The sequence below is a fragment of the Malaclemys terrapin genome, chromosome 1 (genome assembly GCF_027887155.1).
Source record: "Malaclemys terrapin pileata isolate rMalTer1 chromosome 1, rMalTer1.hap1, whole genome shotgun sequence".
Lineage (NCBI taxonomy): Eukaryota > Metazoa > Chordata > Testudines > Emydidae > Malaclemys > Malaclemys terrapin.
This window is the reverse complement of record NC_071505.1, coordinates 345,975,643-345,999,717: the sequence shown is the minus strand read 5'-3', so window position 1 is coordinate 345,999,717 and position 24,075 is coordinate 345,975,643. Positions and strand designations below refer to the sequence as shown.

Genomic DNA, 24,075 nt, shown 5'->3' with positions numbered 1-24,075 from the left:
TCTCCCTGTCTTCCCCTTTGTTCCTAACCCTGCAACTATTGTTTCCTCTATTCCCTCTTCTACCACTTATTTTACTGTCATTGATCTCTGTTCAGCTTTCTTTTCTATTCCTATACATGAAGATAGCCAGTATTCGTTTGCTTTTACCTATCAAGGACTCTAATATATTTGGACCAGGCTGCCCCAAGGTTATACCGAATCACCCGCCTTGTTCTCTCAAGCCCTTAAAAGGGACTTAGATGATATTGTGTTCCCAATGAAGTCCACCCTGGTCCAGTATGTAGATGATCTGCTCTTAGCGTCTCCATCTCTAGAAGCTTCCCAGACCGATTCCCTTGTGCTTTTATGGGCACTAGCCCGAAAGGGCCATAAGGCCTTTAAAGCAAAATTGCAGCACTGCCTACTGAGGGTCCATTATTTGGGGCATGACATCTCAGCTGGAGAAAGACACCTGTCCCCTGCACGAGTGCAGGCCATTCTCCAGGTGCCTAGGCCAACCACCAAGAAGCAGATGAGGGGCTTCTTGGGGATGGCCGGGTACTGTAGGCAATGAATCCTCGGGTATGCAGCCATCGTTAAACCTTTACATGAAATGACTCTTGATAGAGTCCCAGAACCCCTTCAGTGGACACCTGAGACCGAGGAAGCCTGTATCCATATTAAAAAGGCGCTTACAAGATCCCCTGCTTTGGGTCTTCCAGACTATCAGAAACCTTTTATTCTTTATTGTCATGAGAGGGAAGGAATAGCCCAGGGGGTCCTTACTCAGACGCATGGCGCTGTTCAACGGCCTGTTGCCTATTATAGCTCCCCTCTGGACCCAGTAGCAACTGGACTTCCTCCTTGCCTCAGGGCAGTGGCTGCAGCTGCAGCCCTTGTAGAGACTTCTGTCACTCTCATTCTGGGATCCCCTTTGTGCGTTGCTATTCCGCATGCAGTAACAGCCCTACTTTTAAAAGGAAGTACCCAGCATCTTCCTAACTCTAAACTTACCAAGTATGAAATGTTACTTATAAATGCTTCTAATGTAACTCTTACTCGTTGTTCTGTCCTCAGCCCTGCCTCTCTTCTCCCTATCGCATCTGATGGGGAACTGCATAATTGTCTCACTGTAACCGCCGAGCTTTCTACCCCCTGAATTGATTTAAAGGATACCCCGCTTCATAATCCCGACCTATTGTTTTATGTAGATGGGTCCTGTCTTAGGAATTCAGCAGGTTCGCTTGTTGCGGGTTATGCTGTTTGCTCTCAACACAAGCCTGTTGAGACTCATTCCCTCCCAGAAGCCCACTCAGCCCAAGTTGCTGAATTAGTGGCCCTTACCCGAGCCTGTACCCTGGCAACGGGAAAATCTGTTACGATTTATACAGATTCTCGGTATGCATTCAGGGTGGTCCATAATTATGGACAGCTCTGGAAACGCTGAGGGTTTCTCACGTCAAAAGGGGGGGAAATTTGTATTGGATCTTATGTTGATGCCCTTCTCTCTGCTCTGCAACTTCCTTCTGCCATAGCGGTTGTGAAGTGTGTTGCTCACCAAAATCCCTATGATGATGTTACTAAAGGAAATGCCTTGGCAGACGCTGATCCAAGCATGCGGCCCTTTCCGGGTCTCCGGCTCCAACTGAGTCTGTTTTTGTCTCACAATCCCCCTCCATAGCTGCTACCTATCAGGATTTAGCTCTCATGCAAGATTCGGCTCCCGAGTCTGAAAAAACCCGATGGAGGCGGGATGGTTATTTTCTACATCCGGATACCTTGTGGCGCTCTCTCACTGGTCGTTTGGTGGCGCCCAAGGCCTTACTCCCCTGCCTTGCCCGTGTGGCCCATGGCATGGCACACATAAGCAAAGGGGGGATGATTGCATCCGTATTGCAGCATTGGTATGCCCCAAATTTTTCTATGATGGTCCAGCAATACTGTAACTCCTGTCCTATCTGCCTACCCCACAATAGTGGCAAACCGGTACAAACCAGGCCTGCTGGGCATCCCACCCCTTGGGGACCCTTTGTAAACATTCAGATTGATTTTATTAGTATGCCTCAATGCTGTTCTTATGAATATGTTCTTGTTTGTGTTTGTATGTATTCCGGATGGGTAGAGGCCTACCCTTGTGTGAAGGCCGATTCCCTCACCGTAGCAAAAAGATTGTTAAAAGACTTCATTCCCCGGTTTGGCCTACCTCTCTCAGTTAACAGCGATAGAGGCACCCACTTTACAGGCCAAATCATGCAACAGATTTGCAAGGCCCTCAACATTTCCCAGCACTTGCATTGTGCTCACCATCCCCAGAGTGCAGGGGCGGTGGAACGGAAAAATGGGGAACTGAAGAACAAGATCTCTAAGATCTGTACGGAAACTGGTTTAAAGTGGCCTGATGCCCTCCCCCTTGCTCTCATGTATATGAGAAGCACTCCCTCGCGTAAGCATGGCCTATCCCCATATGAGATCCTTATGGCCAGGCCCATGAGGATGCCAGTATCCCCTCCCCCACTCCCACACCACTTGGACTTGCAATTAAATGACGATACTATTAAAGCATATTGCCAGACTCTAATATGGTGCGTCAGGTTTCTCCATACACAGGTCCAAAGTGCTCTGCCTGAACCAGCTGATATCCCATGCCACCCCTTACAGCCGGGAGATTGGGTCTACATCAAGGTGCATCAAAGGAAGACTTCCTTGGAGCCCTGCTGGAAAGGCCCTCACCAGATCTTGTTGACCACCCGCACCGGAGTCAAGTGCAAGGGACTAGCTAACTGGGTCCACGCTTCTCACTATAAGCAGGTCTCGCCACCCTTGAACCCAGACGTCGAAAAATTCCATCCTGTAAACCCTATCTTGGGAAGCAGCCCCGGTGTCAGTGACTGTATCCCCTCCCCTGGCCCAGACAAGGAACCCAGATATAACCTCAGGAGGAGAAAATAGATCAACCCACCTCTAGCCTAAAGGCCAAAATAACGCCTTTTACAAGCCCAGTGGTGAGCCTAGCGCCCGCTGGCACCTCGACTGCCATGACCGATCCAACAGCCAGAATAAAGGAATCGGCCATGGTGCGGAAATGGCTCATGCCTTCCATCTGGTTCATATGTGTAACCATGTTTTTATTACTATTGTTGAATTTTCATGATACTTTTATGTTTTTCTGGGCATCTGGAATCACCAGTGCTCCTCTGGTAGCACCCTCCCCCACGGCTGTTGACCAGCCCACAGAACCCCTAAATCCTACCCTGCAGGTAACCTCTCCCCGGTATTGTACTAAACCACGACCATCTCATGGAAAGAAAAGAGATGTTTGCTCAATTAAAACCAGCGAGGCCCAAGAATTTTTGACCACACAGGATATTGAAAATTGGCCCTGGTGGAAAAGGCGGACTATTGTAAATTGGCAGGGAGGAACTTGTGCCTATCGTAATTGGGAGTGCGGAGTTCAATGGTTCGGAGGGTTTCTCCCAGGGGCTGCAATTTGTGCATACGGTCAGGTGCCATCTGGATGTATTGCCCTCCCAAATTGGCTTCCAGATACCGAACACCAGAAGCTCTGGAAGCTCCTTGCTACCTCGAGTTTTCCTCCAACCCTTGACCCCGCCCCTGTGGGTTATCCAGACATAACTAGGCCCGTGCATTCTACCGAAATCCATTGGCCCAGACCCTCCCATCTCAGTGACCTGTTAGAGTTTTGTTCGAGAAATTTATTTTTTTCCGTTCAGAGTAGGTCTTATGAGTGAACTATTGAATGGAAAACAGATGGATTGGTAGAAATAGAAGTATTTGATATTACTACCAATGAGCCCAAAGAATCGGAACTTAAAATTATTGGATTTTATAGAGGAGTAGACATGATGGCCATCCCCGGAATTTGCAACACCTCAATGAGAAAGGGTCCTTTTTGTTATTTAGTCACCCAGTTAATAGATGGTCAAGTATATACCCAAAGGCTCTGTTCAGTTTCAAGGAATTTTAATTGTGTTCAAATAATCCCTGTAACCACTAATGTAACCTGTACCCTATTACAGTATGTCCCTCCCTATGTTTTTAGGGTTAATGATACCTGAAAATATATGAATGTATTTGGGCAACAAATGTGGTATAAGACTAAACCAAAAAGGGATATATATGGAAATCGATGGACCATAATTAATGCCACACTGGGGACCATAAGATTCATGTTACCCTTATCTAGCTTCCAAGTTACCTCTAAATATTACAACTGTTCGCGAAGGGCTGCTCTCCGAATAGCTCAGCAAAGGGCCTGGGCTTTCCCCAAAAGGAAAAGGGATTTGACTGGACACCTGTGGGATGGGGCCAATAGCGCAGCTGCAATTTGGAATATCCAAAACAGCCAACAGCATGAAGAAAAATTGGGCCAATTGGAAAAGGCCACTGAGTTCATTTATTACAGGGGCACAACTAACCCAGGTGCAGGCCGGGGTGGGTGAGTTACATATCATTTCTGCCCTTAGTTCCTTAACCCAGAGGCTGCTAGCAGAGATGGTCTGGAACGTCACTGGTATTGGGGAGGCATCGTGGTGGGACATGGCATGTTCGGAAGTCCAAGACTTTCTGAATGACCAGTTAACGGCCATATGGAATGACCTTGAGCATCAGGCCTGGCCCACTGCCCTCACAGACACCTCAGGGGTACCATCTAACCTGTGGCCATGGAGACATACCTGGAGGTTTTCAGAGTGGAAATGTGTACAGTCCCAATGCTCCTTCCATAGCACTGGGATCATGGAGACCGCTCATATCACCGCGGCAATTATGAGCACTATGAACACCACGCGCATTGTCCTGGAGTATATGCAGAGCCAGAACATGCCAAAGCAAAACCAGGCGAGGAGGCGATTGCAGCAATTGCAGCGATTGCAGCACGGCGACGACAGTGATGAGGAAATTGACATGGACATAGACCTCTCACAAAGTACAGGCCCCAGCAATGTGGAAATCATGGTGTTACTGGGGGAGGTTCATGGCGTGGAATGCCGATTCTGGGCCTGGGAAACAAGCACAGACTGGTGGGACCGGATCGTGTTGCAGGTATGGGATGATTCCCAGTGGCTGCGAAACTTTCGCATGCGTAAGGGCACTTTCATGGAACTTTGTGACTTGCTTTCCCCTGCCCTGAAGCGCCAGAATACCAGGATGAGAGCAGCCCTCACAGTTGAGAAGCGAGTGGCAATAGCCCTGTGGAAGCTTGCAACGCCAGACAGCTACCGGTCAGTCAGGAATCAATTTGGAGTGGGCAAATCTACTGTCTGGGCTGCTGTGATCCAAGTAGCCAACACAATCAAAAACCTGCTGATCTCAAGGGTAGTGACTCTGGGAAACGTGCAGGTCATAGTGGATGGCTTTGCTGCAATGGGATTCCCAAACTGTGGCGGGGCAATAGACGGAACCCATATCCCTATCTTGTCACTGGAGCACCAAGCCACCGAGTACATAAACCACAAGGGGTACATTTCAATGATGCTGCAAGCCCTGGTGGATCACAAGGGACGTTTCACCAACATCAATGTGGGATGGCCGGGAAAGGTACATGATGCTCACGTCTTCAGGCACTCTGGTCTGTTTCAAAAGCTGAAGGAAGGGACTTTCTTCCCGGACCAGAAAATAACTGTTGGGGATGTTGAAATGCCTATCGTGATCCTTGGGGACCCAGCCTACCCCTTAATGCCATGGCTCATGAAGACGTACACAGGCAGCCTGGACAGTAGTCAGGACCTGTTCAACTATAGGCTAAGCAAGTGCCGAATGGTGGTAGAATGTGCATTTGGACATTTAAAAGCGCGCTGGCGCAGTTTACTGACTCGGATAGACCTCAGCGAAGCCAATATTCCAATTGTTATTGCTGCTTGCTGTGCGCTCCACAATATCTGTGAGAGTAAGGGGGAGACATTTATGGCGGGGTGGGAGGTTGAGGCAAATCGCCTGGCCGCTGATTACGCGCAGCCAGACACCAGGGCAGTTAGAAGAGTACAGCAGGGCGCAGGGCGCATCAGAGAAGCTTTGAAAACCAGTTTTGTGACTGGCCAGGCTACGGTGTGAAACTTCTGTTTGTTTCTCCTTGATGAACCCTTCCCCCCCCCTCCGGTTCACTCTACTTCCCTGTAAACTAACCACCCTCCCCTCCCCCCTTCGAGCACCGCTTGCAGAGGCAATAAAGTCATTGTTACTTCACATTCATGCATTCTTTATTAATTAATCACACAACTAGGTGGATAACTGCCAAGGTAGCTCGGGAGGGGTGGGGGAGGAGGGAAGGGAAAGGATACACTGCAGTTTAAAACTTTAAAATTTTAACACTTATTGAAGGCCAGCCTTCTGATGCTTGGGCAATCATCTGGGATGGAGTGGCTGGGTGGCCGGAGGCCCCCCCCACTGCATTCTTGGGCGTCTGGGTGAGGAGGCAATGGGACTTGGGTAGGAGGGGTGTTGGTTACACAGGGGCTGTAGCAGTGGTCTCTGCTCCTGCTGCCTTTCCTGCAGGTCAACCATACGCTGGAGCATATCAGTTTGATGCTCCAGCAGCCGGAGCATCGACTCTTGCCTTCTGTCAGCAAGCTGACACCACCTATCCTCTTCAGCCCGCCACTTGCTCTCTTCAGCCTGCGATTCAGCCCACCACCTCTCCTCTCGTTCATATTGTGCTTTTATGCACTCTGACATTGACTGCCTCCACGCATTCTGCTGAACTCTGTCAGCGTGGGAGGACATCTGGAGATCCGAGAACATATCATCCCGAGTCCGCCGTTTTCTCCTACTAATCTTAACTAGCCTCTGTGAAGGAGAAACATTTGCAACTGGTGGAGGAGAAGGGAGAGGTGGTTAAAAAGACACATTTTAGAGAACAATGGGTACACTCTTTCACATTAAAGTTTGCTGTTCACATTACACAGCACATGTGTTTTCGTTACAAGGTCGCATTTTTCCTCTTATATTGAGGGCCTGCCAGTTTGGTGTGAGAGATCACTCACACAGTGCCAGGCAACAGAATTCGGCTTGCAGGCAGCCATGGTAAGCCACCGTCTTTTGGCTTTTTTAACCTTCGTAACATGTGGGAATGGTTTCAAACAGCAGCGCCCTCATTTCCCATACCAAGCACCCGTTGGGTTGGCCATTTAAAATGGGTTTGCAATGTAAAAGGAGGGGCTGCGGTTTCAGGGTTAACATGCAGCACAAACCCAACTACCCCCCCCAGACACACACACAATTCTCTGGGATGATCACTTCACCCCTCCCCCCCACCGCGTGGCTAACAGTGGGGAACATTTCTGTTCAGCCAAGCAGGAACAGGCACCTCTGAATGCCCCCTTAATAAAATCACCCCATTTCAACCAGGTGACCGTGAATGATATCACTCTCCTTAGGATAACAAAGAGAGATAAGGAATGGATGTTGTCTGCATGCCAGCAAACACCGGGACCATACGCTGCCATGCTTTGTTATGCAATGATTCCAGACTACGTGCTACTGGCCTGGCGTGGTAAAGTGTCCTACCATGGCAGACGGGATAAGGCAGCCCTCCCCAGAAACCTTTTGCAAAGGCTTTGGGAGTACATCAAGGAGAACTTTCTGGAGATGTCCCTGGAGGATTTCCGTTCCATCCCCATACACGTTAACAGACTTTTCCAGTAGCTGTACTGGCCGCGATTGCCAGGGCAAATTAATCATTAATCATTAAACACACTTGCTTTTAAACCATGTGTAATACTTACAAAGATACACTTACCAGAAGTCCCTTGTGTGCCCTCAGGGTCTGGGAGCACGCCTTGGGTGAGTTCGGGGGTTACTGGTTCCAGGTCCAGGGTGATAAACATATCCTGGCTGTTGGGGAAACCGGTTTCTCCGCTTCCTTGCTGTGAGCTATCTTCATTGTCTTCATCATCATCTTCCCCGTACCCGGAACCCGCTTCCCTGTTGCGTGATTCTCCATTGATGGAGTCAAAGCACACGGTTGGGGTAGTGGTGGATGCACCTGCTAGCTTGGCATGCAGCTCCGCGTAGAAGTGGCATGTTTGCATCTCTGCCCCGGACCTTCCGTTTGCCTCTGTGGCTTTGTGGTAGGCTTGCCTTAGCTCCTTAATTTTCACACAGCACCCTGTTATGACCTCTGTCCTTCATGGCCTTTGAGACTTTTTCTAATATTTTGCCATTTCGTTTACTGCTACGGAGTTCAGCTAGCACTGATTCGTCTCCCCATTTGGTGAGCAGATCCCGTACCTCCCGTTCGGTCCATGCTGGAGCTCTTTTGCGATCCTGGGACTCCATCATGGTTACCTGTGCTGATGAGCTCTGCGTGGTCACCTGTGCTCTCCACACTGGGCAAACAGGAAATGAAATTCAAAAGTTCGCGGGGCTTTTCCTGTCTACCTGGTCAGTGCATCTGAGTTGAGAGTGTTGTCCAGAGCGGTCACAATGAAGCACTGTGGGATAGCTCCCGGAGGCCAATAACGTCAAATTCCGTCCACACTACCCCAAATCCAACCCGCAAAGGCTGATTTCAGCGCTAATCCCCTCGTCGGAGATGGAGTAAAGAAACCAGTTTAAAGGGCCCTTTAAGTCGAAAAAAAGGGCTTCATCGTGTGGACGTGTCCAGGCTTAATTCGATTTAACGCTGCTAAATTCGACCTAAACTCGTAGTGTAGACCAGGCCCTAGCCAATTTACAGTCGGTGCTCCTGAAATAACACCCAATATTTGGATTGGATTAGGAAATCAGTGGACTCTCTGGCCATTGGAACCCCCACAGCTTTAATGTATACGTAAACTTAAACCAGGAGAGATAGACACTGTTCATGACAATGTTTGTTGGGAGGGTGAGGGATTGGGGACCCTCCTGACAGGAGATGTAATTTTCCAGGCCAATGACAGCTCTGTGATTGTCAAAGCTCATATCATGCACGACACCCATTTTAACCTCTCCACAACTGCTGGTAGCCAGGTTATCTATTGGCCAGCGGATAAAAGATTTCAATCCACTCTCTGGTATGAGATGCTCTTTAACTGGACCTCCCTAGTGCCCGACCGTTTCCAGAATTTGCTTTTATTGTTACCCGAGATCCAGAAAATTTCTGACTTACAGGGACAAATTCACATCCTTGGGAATGTATATCAAATCGAAAAAGGTGCCTTTCAGACAGCCTATAGACTGTCTTCCTTGTGCACTAGTCAAGACATGCTGTGTGCAGTAACCAAAATTATACACGAACCCACCGTATTGTTGAAATAGGTGGATTAACTGCTGTACTAGGATTGCTTGTTTTGGGATTGTGCCTTTGCTATTGCTGTTGTAAGGGATATTGCTGTGCCTGTAATTTTTCTGCTAGATCTACTTCAAGAGAACATGACCTTAATGATTGTTAATGAGATTTATGATAAAAGTTGGGATGAGAAAAGGGAAAAGGAAAGGGAGGAAATTAAAGGGCTCATAAATATGGAAATTTAGGCCGACGGTGATGCCGAATAGGCATCTAAGGGGGGATTGTGGTGGAAAAATTGCTAGGGTCTGAACTTTAGTTGGCTAGGGCCAGAACTTTGGTTCAGACCTGGGCATTAGTTAAGTTTACTGGAGAAGAGGGGATTTAGAGGCAGGGTGAAGGAAAAGTACAAAAGCAGAACTATCTATAATCACAAGGCCTATGATTCATAACTACCCCGGATAATGTTAGGAAGCTTGAAAACCGCAAAAGGAAAACTGAAAAACAGGAAAGTTTGCTAAGCTAAATTCCCTTTTATGGAGAAAGAAGAACAGGAGTACTTGTTTCAGAGTAGCAGCCGTGTTAGTCTGTATCCACAAAAAGAAGAACAGGAGTACTTGTGGCACCTTAGAGACTAACAAATTTATTAGAGCATAAGCTTTCGTGCAACCACACATCACTGAACAAAACCACTAACCCAGGAACCTATCCTTGTAACAAAGCCCGATGCCAACTCTGTCCACATATCTATTCAAGTGACATCATCATAGGACCTAATCACATCAGCCATACCATCAGGGGCTCGTTCACCTGCACATCTACCAATGTGATATATGCCATCATGTGCCAGCAATGCCCCTCTGCCATGTACATTGGCCAAACCGGACAGTCTCTACGCAAAAGAATTAATGGACACAAATCTGACATCAGGAATCAAAATACTCAAAAACCAGTGGGAGAACACTTTAACCTGTCTGGTCATTCAGTGACAGACCTGCGGGTGGCTATATTACAACAGAAAAACTTCAAAAACAGATTCCAAAGAGAGACTGCTGAGCTAGAATTGATATGCAAACTAGACACAATCAACTCCGGTTTGAATAAGGACTGGGAATGGCTGAGCCATTACAAACATTGGATCTATCTCCCCTTGTAAGTATTCTCACACTTCTTAACTGTCTGTACTGGGCTAGCTTGATTATCACTTCAAAAGTTTTTTTTCTCTTAATTAATTGGCCTCTCAGAGTTGGTAAGACAACTCCCACCTGTTTATGCTCTCTGTATGTGTGTATATATATCTCCTCAATATATGTTCCATTCTATATGCATCCGAAGAAGTGGGCTGTAGTCCACGAAAGCTTATGCTCTAATAAATTTGTTAGTCTCTAAGGTGCCACAAGTACTCCTGTTCTTCTTTTTGCGGATACAGACTAACACGGCTGCTACTCTGAAACCTTTTATGGAGAATGTATTACAAACATGGCAATAATGTTGGTACGAAAGTATGTGAGGAATGTATTCCAAATATGGCAATAATGTTGATAAGAAAGTATGCATTACTAATTGTGGTTTTGTGCTATATAAGCTACCCCAAAAATCTGTAGGGGTGGGATTGCCAGTTCGCTGGTACCCCCCACCCTCCATGCATGCATGGTAAGAAAGAGGCCTCAGGCGATTCTAATCCAAACACAACACATGGTCGATTTTCCACGACACTGTGTTATAAACATTGCAGATTAAACAGATTAAAAAATTTTATTAAGATGATGTTTAAAAAAAAAGTGAACGGTACAGAGTTTAAGCGTAGAAGTTTCTGGTGATCAGGGAATAATGTACAGATTATTGAGGGGTGCAAAATTCGGTTTAAGATCGGATGGCGTAAGGAATACACTACAACTGCAGGACAACTCTTGCTTTTGTCAACAGCCTGCCAGGAAATCAGACACACTTGGGAAAGTCAGGTATAGTAACATCATTATATTCGTACTCTTCATCATCCTAATTACAGGACTTTTGCTGCATTCATCTCTAGACAACAGGTTGCACAGTGATTTACCCTAGGGGTACGCAGAGGTCTTCCAGCACATACGTCAACTCATCTAGCTATTTGCCTCATCAAGCTACGTAAAAAGCACTAGAGAAGGCACTACAAACTAAACTTTCATACCGACAGTGACTTCTTTATACTGGTCTATATACTATACACTGAAATGTAAGTACAATTGTAAGATTTTGGGGTTGGCACAATCACAGCTCTGTCCACCAGTAAAGGTTTTCCTGCCCCTGTCCCCTCTCCTCTTTCTTAGCAGGCTTAATTATACCTTAATTATAACAGATCCCAATGCAGATTTTGGCCCCGTTGTGTTAGGGGCTGTACTTATGGGAGGGGGGCGGCTGTGCCAACCCCCAAAAGCTTACAATCTAGGGCAGACAAAGGTTGGTAGAAGAAAGAGAGATAAAAGTAACTTGCCCATTGTCACACACAGCAGGCCAGGGGCAGAGCTTGGAGGAAAGCCTTGGTCTCTTGACTCCCAATCAACTGCCTCATCCACTCACCCACCCTCCCCCTTGGTCCCATAGCTACTGGACAGGTGTAACTGCGGGCAGATTTGTATCATTGTCTAAACCAGTGGCTCTCAACCTTTCTAGACTGCTCTACCCCTTTCAGAAGTTGGATTTGTCTTGTGTAACCTCAAGTTTCACTACTTGCTTACAAAATCAGACATAAAAATACAAAACTGACACAGCACACTTACTGATAAATTGCTCACTTTCTCATTTTCAGTATATAATTATAAAATAAATTAATTGGCATATAAATATTGTACTTACATTTGTACTCTGTACCATATACTTTTTTTAAAACATCATCTTAATAAAAAATTTTAATCTGTTTAATCTGCAATGTTTATAACACAGGAACAGCTGGAATTTATCTAAGAAACCTCCCTGCTGACTTTCACGTTCAGATTTAATGATTTAATTTCAGGTTAGTTAAACAGAAATTGAAGGGTACCGTGTAAAAGTGAAATCTCTGCAGGCTGCGTGGAAACTTTTTAAAGACCCCTGTAACAGGGTGCTGGCCTAAGAGGCACTGAACCAGCCCCTGTTAGCTCAGCTCCTGCTAGCTCAGCTCCCATTAAGGGGAAGTAATTGGAGCTGGCAGGGTGTGGCTCATTAAAGGGCTGCAAGGTAATCACTTGTGAGCTTTATGGGGGAAGGCCTATAAAGCTAGCAGGAAGGAACAGGGAAAGGGGGACAGGAAAAGGAGGCGTTAGGGATCGCTGTTCCCACCTAGCTACCATAGCTAGCTGTTCCCCAGGTGGCTACCTGAGTAATACTGAAGCGTACAGAACTGTATATAGGTGGTGGTGGAAATGCACGCAGAGAAATAAAAGGCACTGGGGTTTGCAAAAGACTGGTCTCTGACTGATTTGTACCACGAGCAAGGAAGGGCTCGTCTACAACCCCATAATAGAGGCTCAATTTAAATGTATACCTCAAATTAAAAAACATAGTAAGAGAACCAAAAAAGAGCCACCGTGGTTAAACAACAAAGTAAAAGAAGCAGTGAGCGGCAAAAAGGCATCCTTTAAAAAGTGGAAGTTAAATCCTAGTGAGGAAAATAGAAAGGACCATAAACACGGGCAAATGAAGTGTAAAAATATGATTTGGAAGGTGTAGCGGGTTGGTTACCCCGCTCCTGCCCCGAAGGGCTTAAAACAGCCCTGGGAGAGGGCTGTGGCAGGGAAAACAGCTAATAGGCTGATTGGGGAAGCAGCCGCATCTGGGCCATGCCCCAATCAGGCCTCAGCTGGGCCTACATAAGAGGCTGGGAGCCAGGAGCTCAGCAGTCTCTCTCTAGCTGTAGAGGGAGATGGACCTGGCTGCAGGGACCAGAGCAGAGTACCTGAGTGGAGCAGGGCTGAGGAAAGGCTGAGGAGCAGGGGAGGCTCCAGCCTGGAAAGCCCCAGGTTGCAGCCTAGCAGAAGGCCAAGGGGTACTGGGGGTTGCAGAGGGCAATCCAGGAGTAGGCAAAGGCAGCAGGTCCAAACCCAACCTTGCCAGTGATGAGTAGGCTGATACTGCAGTCTGCCCCAGGGTGCGGGCACTAGACGATGACAGGCTGTAGCCTTATACTGAGGCGAGGTGGGGATAGTGGGTGGGGGCTCCCTGGGGAGGGAGACCCTGAGACAAAGGGGTTACTGCCAAGGGGCAGCACCCCAGATAACGGGGGTCGGGGAGGGACACGGAGGGCCAAGCGGCAGTGGGACACTGGCCTGCAGAGGGCGCTCCGGAGGCTGGACATGCTAATTCCCAGAGACAACCAGCAGGAGGCACCGCAGGGGTGAGTCCCGCATCGCTACAGAAGGCCAAAAAAGAATTTGAAGAACAATTAGCCAAAAACTCAAAAAGTAATAGCAATTTTTTTTAAGTACATCAGAAGCAGGAAACCTGCTAAACAATCAGTGGGGCCACTGTATGATTGAGGTGCTAAAGGAGCACTCAAGGATGATAAGGCCATTGCAGAGAAACTAAATGAATTCTATTCATCGGTCTTCATGGCTGAGGATGTGAGGGAGATTCCCAAGCCTGAGCCATTCTTTTTAGGTGACAGATCTCTCCCAGATTGAGGTATCATTAGAGGAGGTTTTGGAACAAATTGATAAATTAAACAGCAATAAATGACCAGGACCAGATGGTATTCATCCCCGAGTTCTGAAGGAACTCAAATCTGAAATTGCAGGACTACTACCTGTAGTCTGTAAACTATCATTTAAATCAGCTTCTGTACCAGATGACTGGAAGATAGCTAATGTGACACCATTTTTTAAAAAGCTGTTTTGCAGAATTCAGGAGGCTCTGAGGAGGGAGGAGCAAAGACATGGTGCACTAGGGGGAGTGGAACTGGGCAGGAAGGGGTGGTCTGGGGATGGAGCAGGGGCAGAAAGAGGTGGGGTGAGAGTGGGATCTTAGGGGAAGGGGTGAGTGGGTGTGGGGCCTGGGGCAGAGCCGGGGGTTGAGCCGCTCTCCCCTCCCCCTCAGCACTTTTGAAAGTCGGTGCCTACGATATTAAGCCAGCAATATCCAGTGGGGTTAGAAACTGTTTAGTCTAGATGTTGCCCAGTCTAATCAGGCTGAGAGTTTAGACTGTATGCTTTTTTCTTTTGGTAACTAACTCTGACTTATTGCTTAACTCTTATCGTCACTTAAAATCTATCTTTGTAGTCAAGAAATTTGTTTAGCTTTACCAGTGAGTTTGCCTGAAGTGCATGACAAATGTGCTCAGGTATGGCTCAGGCTCAGGCTTTGTAAGGCTAGCGTATGTCCACTTTCCATTGTTGAAGTGGTGAACCAACTAATACATTTGCACTGCCCATCTTGAGCAGAGCAAGGTGGTATATTCCTGGGGTACAAGGCTGGAAGCTGGGGGAATTTGGCTGGTGCCCTTCTCTGTGTGATCCATGAGTGGCTCTGGGAGCATTCATGCGATATAGCTGGGTGTGGGGCTCCACAGGCTGCTGTGCTGAGTGATCACAGCGCCTGGAGGGGTTTGCTGCTGGTCACTAGCAAGGCATTGTGAGACAGCCCAGGCTGGAGAGAGTTTTGGGGGCACAGTGGTCCCACAGTCCCAGGCTGCACCCTGGGAATCCCGTCACACTTATCCAGTTCCGGTGTCCTCCTGATGGCCCAATCTGGCTATTCAGAATATCCATACACACGCCCTGCCCCTTGCTGGAATACGTCAGCTGCCATGGTAGTGGTGAGGCCTACCTATGCTGTTACTAATTAGACCCCATGCAATCCCAGGACATTCAGTGGGCAGGCAGGTGAGTAAAGTAGCCCAGAATTGGACCTTTGATTTCATGAGTTAAAAATGTTATCTTCTGAGCAAATTTGATATGAAAGTGACTGAGAGATATAGACATGGGACCCCACAAACTGTCCTGTTACAGATTCACCTGGCCGAGAGACAGATTAAACCATCTACTGTATTCATGAAAATACTTTGACTTAGTTCATTTCTTAGTCTTGTACTGAAGTCATCAAAAGTCGGTACAAAGTGCTAGCATGACAGGAATACAAGTAATTAGTTATCTAACAGGCACCACTTTATAGCTCTACCATTGTAAAACAAATCCTACCTGGACTAGAACTATGAGCTTTCATTTCGATCTATTCATTGATAACGTATAATCAAAGCTTGCCCAAGCAGGTACCAGTGACACTCCCTCCATGTTCCTGGTTTCCCTTTGGAACGCTGGCAGCATAGCAGGACGGCTTTGGACCTGGCAAGTCCCATCACCATGATTTGTGTTAGAGAGAAAAAGTGAGTAACACGAATAGGACAAATTAGAAACCAGCAAACAGCTTCAGAGCAGCAACGTGGATCAGGATGACGGATCCTCCAAACAGTGAAGGGCTCAGCTCACTGGGGAAGGCCGGGCCGCCTCTGGTAGCTGTTAATAGGAAAAAGCAGATCAAAGAATTGATAGGAAATTATTTCACACAGACAGATCCTTAAAGCTGGACAGAGCTGCTTCCTCCCCCTCAACCTGCTTGTTCCTTTGGTATCCATCATTAATGAGCACCTTTCACCCAAGCCAGTCCCAGAGGCTCTGATTTGGGAAGGGAGCGTCGGCTCTGGGGTGGTCCATCAAGCAGGCTGTCCCAGGGTCAGGGGCACTGGAAGTCCTGGGTCTATGACTCCCAGGCAGCCCCCCAGCCAAGCTGCCATGGAGCCAGGTGGGTGATCTGGCCAGAACCCAGGCAGCGTTCTGACAGAACAGTGTCGAAATCAAACCAGCTCTGCAAAAGGTGAAGAATTTGATGATTTGTCACATTCCAATGAGAAAATATTTTGAGATTTTTTCTGATCTGCTCTGGTAAAATAGTCCTGTTTAGTCCTTTGGGAGGATGTAGTTCCACTGGGGCTAGAATGGGGCTAGTTATGAGAGGAGGGAGATGGAAACACACTTGTGGTGTTGGGTTAGGGGATGTGTGTTCAGTTTATAGTTCAGAACACTGAAGATGAATCTTTAGGGCTCGAAGGGGTTATTCTCCTTAAATTTTCTTTTCTGAAATCAACTGCGCCTGGAATTGAGTCAGACGTGAAGGTGCCCAGATACTAGTCATGAGCTCCCTACAAGTACCTGGATAAATAGACAGAACACACAGTTAACCCCACTTATTTCTCAACTGGTTTCATGTGACATGTTTGCCTGGTGGGGTTGCTCTCTGCTCTGCACTTCAATAGAGAGGGTGAGACATTTTCAAAAGAATGAAAACAAAAATGTTCTTTCTTACCAGAGTTGTAAACACATGTTTGGGTCATCTTTCCTACAGCACAAACAGAGAGGGTCAATGAAATGGGATCTGCCCAGGTAGAAATTTCAGCTGAATTCTACTATTTCCAAAGAAACACAGGAACTGTTGGACAGGATCTAGCCTGGTATACTGTCCCTGATTGAGGTGAGACCCAGCTGTAACAGGGGAAGCTGCAAGAAACCCCAGAGGGGAATAACATACACATAGAGGAAATTTCTTCCCCAGCCCGGGCAGTTAGTGAATGTCTTTTGTCCTCAGGCCTAAGGGTTTATTGCCCTTTTAAAAACAATTAGTTTATCCTATGTAACATAACTTTGGAGATTCTGTCTATATCAATGGCTAATTCTCTTTTTTAATTCTACTGAGCTCTTGGAGTCATGGAAACGTTGTGGCAATGAGCTCCACAAGTTAAGCCTGCATTCTATATAACAGGGCACACCCTTTAACTAGTGATAAATTACACACTGCCATTTCCCCATCTCATTTATTATTTTGTATATCTCCATGTTTCCTTTTATGTCTTTTCTCTTAGCTCAATCATCCCAATCCCTCCCATAGAAACCTCTCCAGATCTCTGGTCATTTTCACCCCTTGTCTCTGAACTCTTTCTCCACCCCCCCAATAAATCTTTTAGAGCTCGGTGATCAGAACCAAACCTAGTATCCCAGGGAAGAGTGCCCCATTGATTCATGCAATGATGTTATAATTAAGGCCGCGAGTCTGTCCCGGAGGTCATGGAAGTCACAGATTCCGTGACTTCTGAACTTGGTAGGTGCAACTGAACCCAAGACCACCTGAGCAGCATGGGAGACTCCAGTGCCAGCCACACTGCCCTCCCCCCACAGCAGCGGTCCCGGGCCAGCAGGGACGCCCCCCGCCAGCAGCAGCAGGGATGATCCCGGGCTACCCCTCCCCTCCCCCGAGCACCAGCGGGTGCCCCGGAGGCCCCAAGAACACCCAAGATTTAGTCTGGGGTATATAGTACAAGTCATGGACAGATCACAAGGCCGTGAATTTTTGTTCATTACCTGTGACTTCTCCATGACTTTTACTTAAAAAACCAAAAACCCATGACTAAATCTTAGCCTTAGTTCTAATATCTCCACATTATTCTCCATCCCATCATTCCCAATGCATGGTAACGTTTTGTTTGCTTTATAGACCTAGAAGCACATTGAACAGAGGTTTTTACTGAGATTTCCACCGAGCTCACCACAATGCTGCCCAGGTTTCCTTCTGAGTTGATACAGCTCATTAACAATCCAGTGAAATTACCCCTCACAATGGGCGCTACCTTGAATGTGTGTCAGTGAATTTCACCTGATGTTGCGTTGCCCATTCACCCAACTCGGTTAGATCTCTCTGACATTCCTCACCGTCGTCCCTAGTCCTGACTGCCCCGAATAATGTGCCATCTGCACACTGGGCCACCCCCTGCTCCCTTCCCACAGCCTCTGGGTTTGCTGTGCCATGTCTGAGGAGCCACAGCTGCTCTGTCAGGGCTCCTGCGGACTCTCTAGGGGGCGTGTGTGTGTTGAAGACTCGCAGTGGTTTGGGGCCTTCACCTGCCTTTCTAGTGCTCCCATCGCCATAACGTCTAGGCACCTTCTCTTTCCTCAGTGAGCACTTGGGACCCAGTGTCCACCCACCCCAGCCCGAGCCCTCTCTAGCAGCAAGAGTCGTGGCAGCCTGTCTCCCTCAGCCCTGGTGGCAAGTCCCCAAGTCAGCGTCCCTCTCATCAGCTCTCCCTGAAGTGGGGTTTTCAAATTCATTACAGTAAATAGCCCCACACAAATATTTCTCGTGTTCAGCCCAGTACTCACCGCCCAGGTACGCGCAGTTAAAATAGCTGCAGTTCTGCTTTGTGCTCTGGAGGACAAAGTGGTTACTCCCTCGTCCTGGTAACACGCTGAATATCTCATAGGCTGGGATTAACACTTCTTCTTGGGAACGATTATATGACATGTCCTGGATATTCACGCCAAAGCACGTGTGGATGGTGAAGAATGTGGCCTTGCCAAAACTTTCAGCCACTGTTCTATTAATAGATGAAGAGGCAAAGAATCCAAACCTGATCTTACCCGATCCCTTGTAGTTAGAAGTTTCATTAACCCCCCGGTACACCGTCGTTTTATACATCGCACCACACTTTCCTCCTGCGTCCTTCCATAAGAGCTGCAAAGCTCTTGTCAAATAATAATGAAAGGCTTTGAACTGGAAACTGGCCATGTAAGCAGCTCGAGATCTGTTAGTCCCACTCACTGCATCATTAAATAGAGTTGGAAAAATGCTGCCGTTGTATGGCCTGTGGTCAGTATAGGCTACTATGGCTATTCCATACTCATCCTCAAAGCCGTCGGGGGGAGAAATCGTTGTTTTCACACGGTTCCATTTTTCTGTTGCCTTTTCCCACAGCGGGCTAAACGGAGACATTTCCAGCTGTAGCAGTCCAGATGCTTCTTTAGCCATTTCTTCAGCACATCCTAGATATTGGTCATCAAAAGCATCTTCCATCATGTTCAGCTCCACCTGACATTTTGCCTGGGAGAATAAAGGAAGCATATGGTGGCATTAGCATTTGTGTTACTATAGCAACTAGAAGTCACACCCAGGATCGGGGCCCTATTGTACTCAGTCCTGTACAAATACACTAAGAGATGGTCTCTGCCCTTAGGAGCTTACCTCTAAATAGACAAGACAGAGGAAAAGTGGGAGAAAGGGATGGAACATAGAGGCAAAATCCTCAGTGTGTTGCATGGCAAATGTTATGTTAGCTTCATGATTTTTTTCTGGGGGGGGGGGGTGGCACACCCAAGGACCAGCAAGCCCTGTAATCATTGCAGATGCATTTTTAGTTTACTGGGGACTTTTAGTGTAATAGATATATTGTGGGTAGAGGGAGGTTAGGAAGAAAGGCAGGAAGGGATACATTAATAAGGAAGACAAAGCAGGGGGAACAAGAGACATGGGAGGGAGGGAGCTAGGAGAGACTGAGATCCCAATCCACTCCCACGGGAATATCTAGAAACCCCCCTCATTAAACTCACTGGGAGTCAGTGGGTTGCCATCGCTGTATGCCAGCCATGCACTGCATGCTCCAAGGCTGGTGGTGCCCATGGGAAGGTTTCATCCAGGATACAACCCCCAAATGCATATGGAGGACGGCAACACTGTTGTGGTGGAGCAGACCTTGGCTGCTGGTCAGAGGGTCCCTGGACTGGAACCCAGTTTAGTGGGAGGGCTGGGGTTCCCCTACCAGTCACTGCAAAATGTGGCGTGGGGCCCTGAATAGACAAAAACTGTCGGAGGTGGTCTCAGAGCACTTCGTCCTGCCTCAGCACACAAGGCTGCACTAGATAACCTCTCGAGGTCCCTTCCAGCCCTGCATGTCTATGGGTCTAAGGCAGTATGGCTGCCTGCATAGCCTTGAGCAGAAACACGAGAAAACACAGAGTGTTTCACTGGCAAAGCTCAAGAGTTTACCTGAGGGATTCCCAGCCAGGTCTGAAGACAGAAATATGTCAAGGGGATCAGCAGAGGCCTCAGCATTGTTCCAACTTCCCCAGTGCAGCTGCAGGAGAATCCATCAGGAACATCAGTGGGGATTTGGGGAAAGAACACATCAAACCCAAACATCCTCCCCATTGTGTCACTGTGATCTGTTGTTCCACATTCAGTGACTGGGCTTTCTCAGGCAGGAATTGCTATCTCATGGACTGCAGCCCGGCCGTAATGGAGGTTGGTTTGACCCTGAAATACAGTTCTCAGCTGGACGGGTGGGGAGTAGCTGTGGGGAAATCCTGCTTTCACTTCCTAAAGCATTCTGGGGGGTGGAAATACTGTACCTAGGGCTGCTGTGTTTACTCGAAACTCCTGCACAATACACAGAACCCAACAGGCCGGGCAGGTCTGTCGATCGTATCCTAGAGCAGCGGTTTTCGAACTTTTGTAGTGGTGACTCCTTTCACACAGCAACTCTCTGAGTGTGACCCACCCCCGATATAAATTAAAACACTTTTTTATATATTTAACACTATTATAAATGCTGGAGGTGAAGTGGGGTTTGGGATGGAGGCTGACAGCTTGCAACCCCCCAGGTCATAACCTCGTGACCCCCTGCGGTGTCGGCTGACCTTGCCTAGTCACACGGTGTTAATACTCCGGAGCAGTGGTTCTCAAACTTTTGTACTGGTGACCCCTTTCACATAGCCAGCCTCTGAGTGCGACCCCCCCTTATAAATTAAAAACACTTTTTTATATATTTAACATCATTATAAATGCTGGAGGTGAAGCGGATTTGGGATGGAGGCTGGCAGCTTGCGACCCCCCATGTAATAACCTCACGACCCCCTGAGGGGTCCCGACCCCCAGTTTGAGAATCCCTGCTCCAGACCTTTGTCTCTATTAGGGTTTTACAGCATTGCAGCTAAAGCACCATAGTTCTCCTCCTGTGGAATGCTAGTGCTTTACCCTCGGGCTCAGCCGGAACAAACATTTGTGAAGTGTCTAAATTAGCATTTTAAAGCTGTCTGTTAGGTGGGTTAACTGGCAATCAGTGAACTCCACTCAAATTAGGACTTCAAAACTCCTGTCTAAACATACCCATGTGTGTAAGTGTAAGTGGGGGAATGGTCCTGCTGTTGTGGGGAACTTTCCTGGCTTCTGCAAAAGGATAAGTCCTCACCCCAGCCCCCTTTACCCAGAGCTCTGCCTGACCTCAAGGACTCCCCTTCCACTCTCCTGTGTGGCAGAGTCCTCGTAACCAGACATGCCAAACCCATGGGGGAAAAATGCAGAAATTGGACTTGTTTTTGGCTTAATTGGCTTGTGAGTTGCTTGTTGGCTAAATTTTGGCTTGTAGTTTGTTGTAACTTGTTGCTTCTTTTGTTTTGATCGGCTCCTGGCCAGCAGGGACAAGGGGAGCAAGGGGCAAACAGGGGCAAGTGGGGAGAGAGTCAGGGGTGCACAGCGGGCCCACCACAGTCCCAGACGGCATGCCAGGGGGATCTAGTAACATAGAGTGTTGGGGTTCTTAGGGATTGGCTTGTTTTGGCCTTGTTTTGAATGGGATTAGTTTGATTTTTGGCTTATTGTGAAAGTCGGGGTGCTTATTTACCACGTGAAAGTTGGCAACTGTGTGTGAACTCCAACAAGGCTGGGCCCAGGATTCCTGGGGGCTCAACCCCCAATCTTGTGCTGGTCACTTAGGACAGGGTCTAGGGTGGCCCCAGTCCAGGGTGCTCTCTCCTCACCAGTGACTTTCTTGACCCACTGATTACGTCATTAAGTTCAAACCACATACAATGTATTAAACAGCAGCAGTAAGAGAAATAAGGGAGAAATGGGAAAGGTTAAAGGAGACAAGGAACCCGCCCTGTGGGCACAGGGAAACCACAAACAGCGTCTCTGGGACGTAAGGGAAGTTCACAGTCTGTTCCTCCCACATCCCAGGCCTCCCTCCCAGGCCCTGGCTGTGCTGCGGTGATACGGCAGGTCAGACCCCTGCTCTGACTGTGGCCACATGCCCGCAGGGTCTAGGTGGTGCAACCCTTCTCCCCAGCATCAGCTCCCCTGTCAGGTTCGTGTTTCCCTCCGAGGCCTGGTCTACACTAGCCTGTTATTTCATAATTAGCCGAGTTATTTCGGGGGAAAAATTATTCCGTCCACATGACCAAAGGGTTTTTTTCGATTTAAAGGGCTCTTTAATTCTATTTCTGTACTCCTCCTTGGCAAGAGGAGTAGCGCTTAAATCGAGATCGCAATCCCGGGTTAAAAGTATGGTGGACGCAATTCAATGTTATTAGCCTCCAGGAGCTATCCCAGGATGCTCCCTTCTGACCACTCTGGACAACACTTTCAACTCCAATGCACTAGCCAGGTGGGCAGGAAAAGCCCCGGGAACTTTTGAATTTCATTTCCTGTTTGAAGCAATAGAGAGTCCTGTGGCACCTTTAAGACTAACAGATGATGTTTGGTCACCAGTAGCACAGGTGACCATCAGCACAGTCCACCATCACAGGCGACCATGCAGAGTCCACCACCACAAGAGGACGTCCCAGAGGCTGGTCCAGATTAGAAGGCAGAAAAAACGAACTCGGGACGACATGTTCGCTGACCTCATGCAGTCCTCCCACACTGATGGGGCCCAGCTGAATGTGTGGAGGCAAACAATTGCGGAGTCCCATAAAGCATTATAGGAACATGAAGAGAGGAGGGAGGCGCGCAATGAGAGCAGGCAGAACGCTATGGTCAGGCTCATGGAGGACCAAACTGACATGCTCTGCTCTATGGTGGATCTAATGCAGGAAAGGCAGCAAGACCATAGACTGCCGCTGCAGCCCCTGTATAACCGCCCTCCCTCCTCCCTAAGTTCCATAGCCTCCTCACCCAGATGCCCACGAACACAGGGACCCACACACTCAACCCCAGAGGATCGCCCAAGCACCAGAAAACTGGCATATGTGAAGTTTTGATTTGGTTTCTGGACTTCTCCTTCCCGCCTCCTCCATCCCCCTAGCCCCCCCCCCGCCCCCAGTCTACCTTCTAATTTCTCTCAATGCATTGTGCAACAAATAATAAAGAACAATTTTTAAACAATTTTAACTTTATTTCCTTTCATACATATAGGGGGCGGGTAACTTCAAGAGAAACAAACACAACTGTCACTCCGTAGCCTAGCCAGTCATGAAACTGGCTTTCAAAGCTTCTCTGATGCACAGCGCGCCCTGCTGTGCTCTTCTAATCGCCCTGTTGTCTGGCTGTGCAAAATTGGCAGCCAGACGAGTTGCCTCAACCTCCCACCCCACCATAAAAGTCTCCCCCTTACTCTCACACATATTGTGGAGCACACAACCAGCAACAATTACAATTGGAATATTGGTTGTGCTGAGATCTAACCGAGTCAGTAAACTGCGCCAGTGCCCTTTCAAACGTCCAAAAACACATTCTACCACCATTCTGCACTTGCTCAGCCTATAGTTAAACTGCTCCTTACTACTGTCCAGGATGCCTGTGTACGGCTTCATGAGTCATGGCATTAAGGAGTAGGCTGGGTCCCCGAGAATAACTATAGGCATTTCAACATCCCCAATGGTTATTTTCTGGTCTGGGAAGTAAGTCCCTTCCTGCAGCTGTTCAAACAGACCAGAGTTCCTGAAGATGCGAGCATCATGCACCTTTCCCGGCCATCCCACGTTGATGTCGGTGAAACATCCCTTGTGATCCACCAGTGCTTGCAGCACTATGGAAAAGTACCTCTTGCGGTTTATGTGCTGACCACCACGGTGTGCCGGGGCCAAGATGGGGATATGTGTTCCGTCTATCGCTCCACCACAGTTTGGGAATCCCAGCGCATTAAAGCCATCCACAGTGGTCTGCACATTTCCCAAAGTCACTACCCTTGATAGCAGCTGGTCAATGATTGCGTTGGCTACCTGGATCACAGCAGCCCCTACAGTAGATTTGCCCACTCCAAACTGATTCCCGACTGACTGTCGGGCGTTGCAAGCTTCCACAGTGCTATGGCCACTCGCTTCTCAACTGTGAGG

At 48.0% G+C, this 24,075-nt stretch overlaps 1 protein-coding gene across 1 annotated transcript; it reads right to left on the bottom strand.

The window, feature by feature from the left end:
- Positions 1-14,973: 14,973 nt before the first annotated feature.
- LOC128831959 (ecto-ADP-ribosyltransferase 5-like) lies at positions 14,974-20,077 on the bottom strand. Its single transcript, XM_054018933.1, has 4 exons — positions 20,012-20,077; positions 18,352-19,069; positions 16,508-16,540; positions 14,974-15,660 (listed from the first exon to the last, which is right to left on the bottom strand). Exons 1-4 carry the CDS (start codon positions 20,075-20,077, stop codon positions 15,554-15,556), a joined length of 924 nt encoding a protein of 307 aa, XP_053874908.1. The 3' UTR covers positions 14,974-15,553.
- Between the last annotated feature and the right edge of the window lie 3,998 nt (positions 20,078-24,075).

What these genes read in the sequence shown, in the direction of transcription:
- LOC128831959 (XM_054018933.1), bottom strand. Translation starts at nt 20,077, where the DNA reads ATGCTGAGGCCTCTGCTGATCCCCTTGACATATTTCTGTCTTCAGACC. An exon ending in CCTGGCTGGGAATCCCTCAG is followed by an intron (nt 19,070 to 20,011) that starts GTAAACTCTTGA and finishes TTATTCTCCCAG; the next exon opens with GCAAAATGTCAGGTGGAGCT. An exon ending in AACATGTGTTTACAACTCTG is followed by an intron (nt 15,661 to 16,507) that starts GTAAGAAAGAAC and finishes TCCTATTAACAG; the next exon opens with CTACCAGAGGCGGCCCGGCC.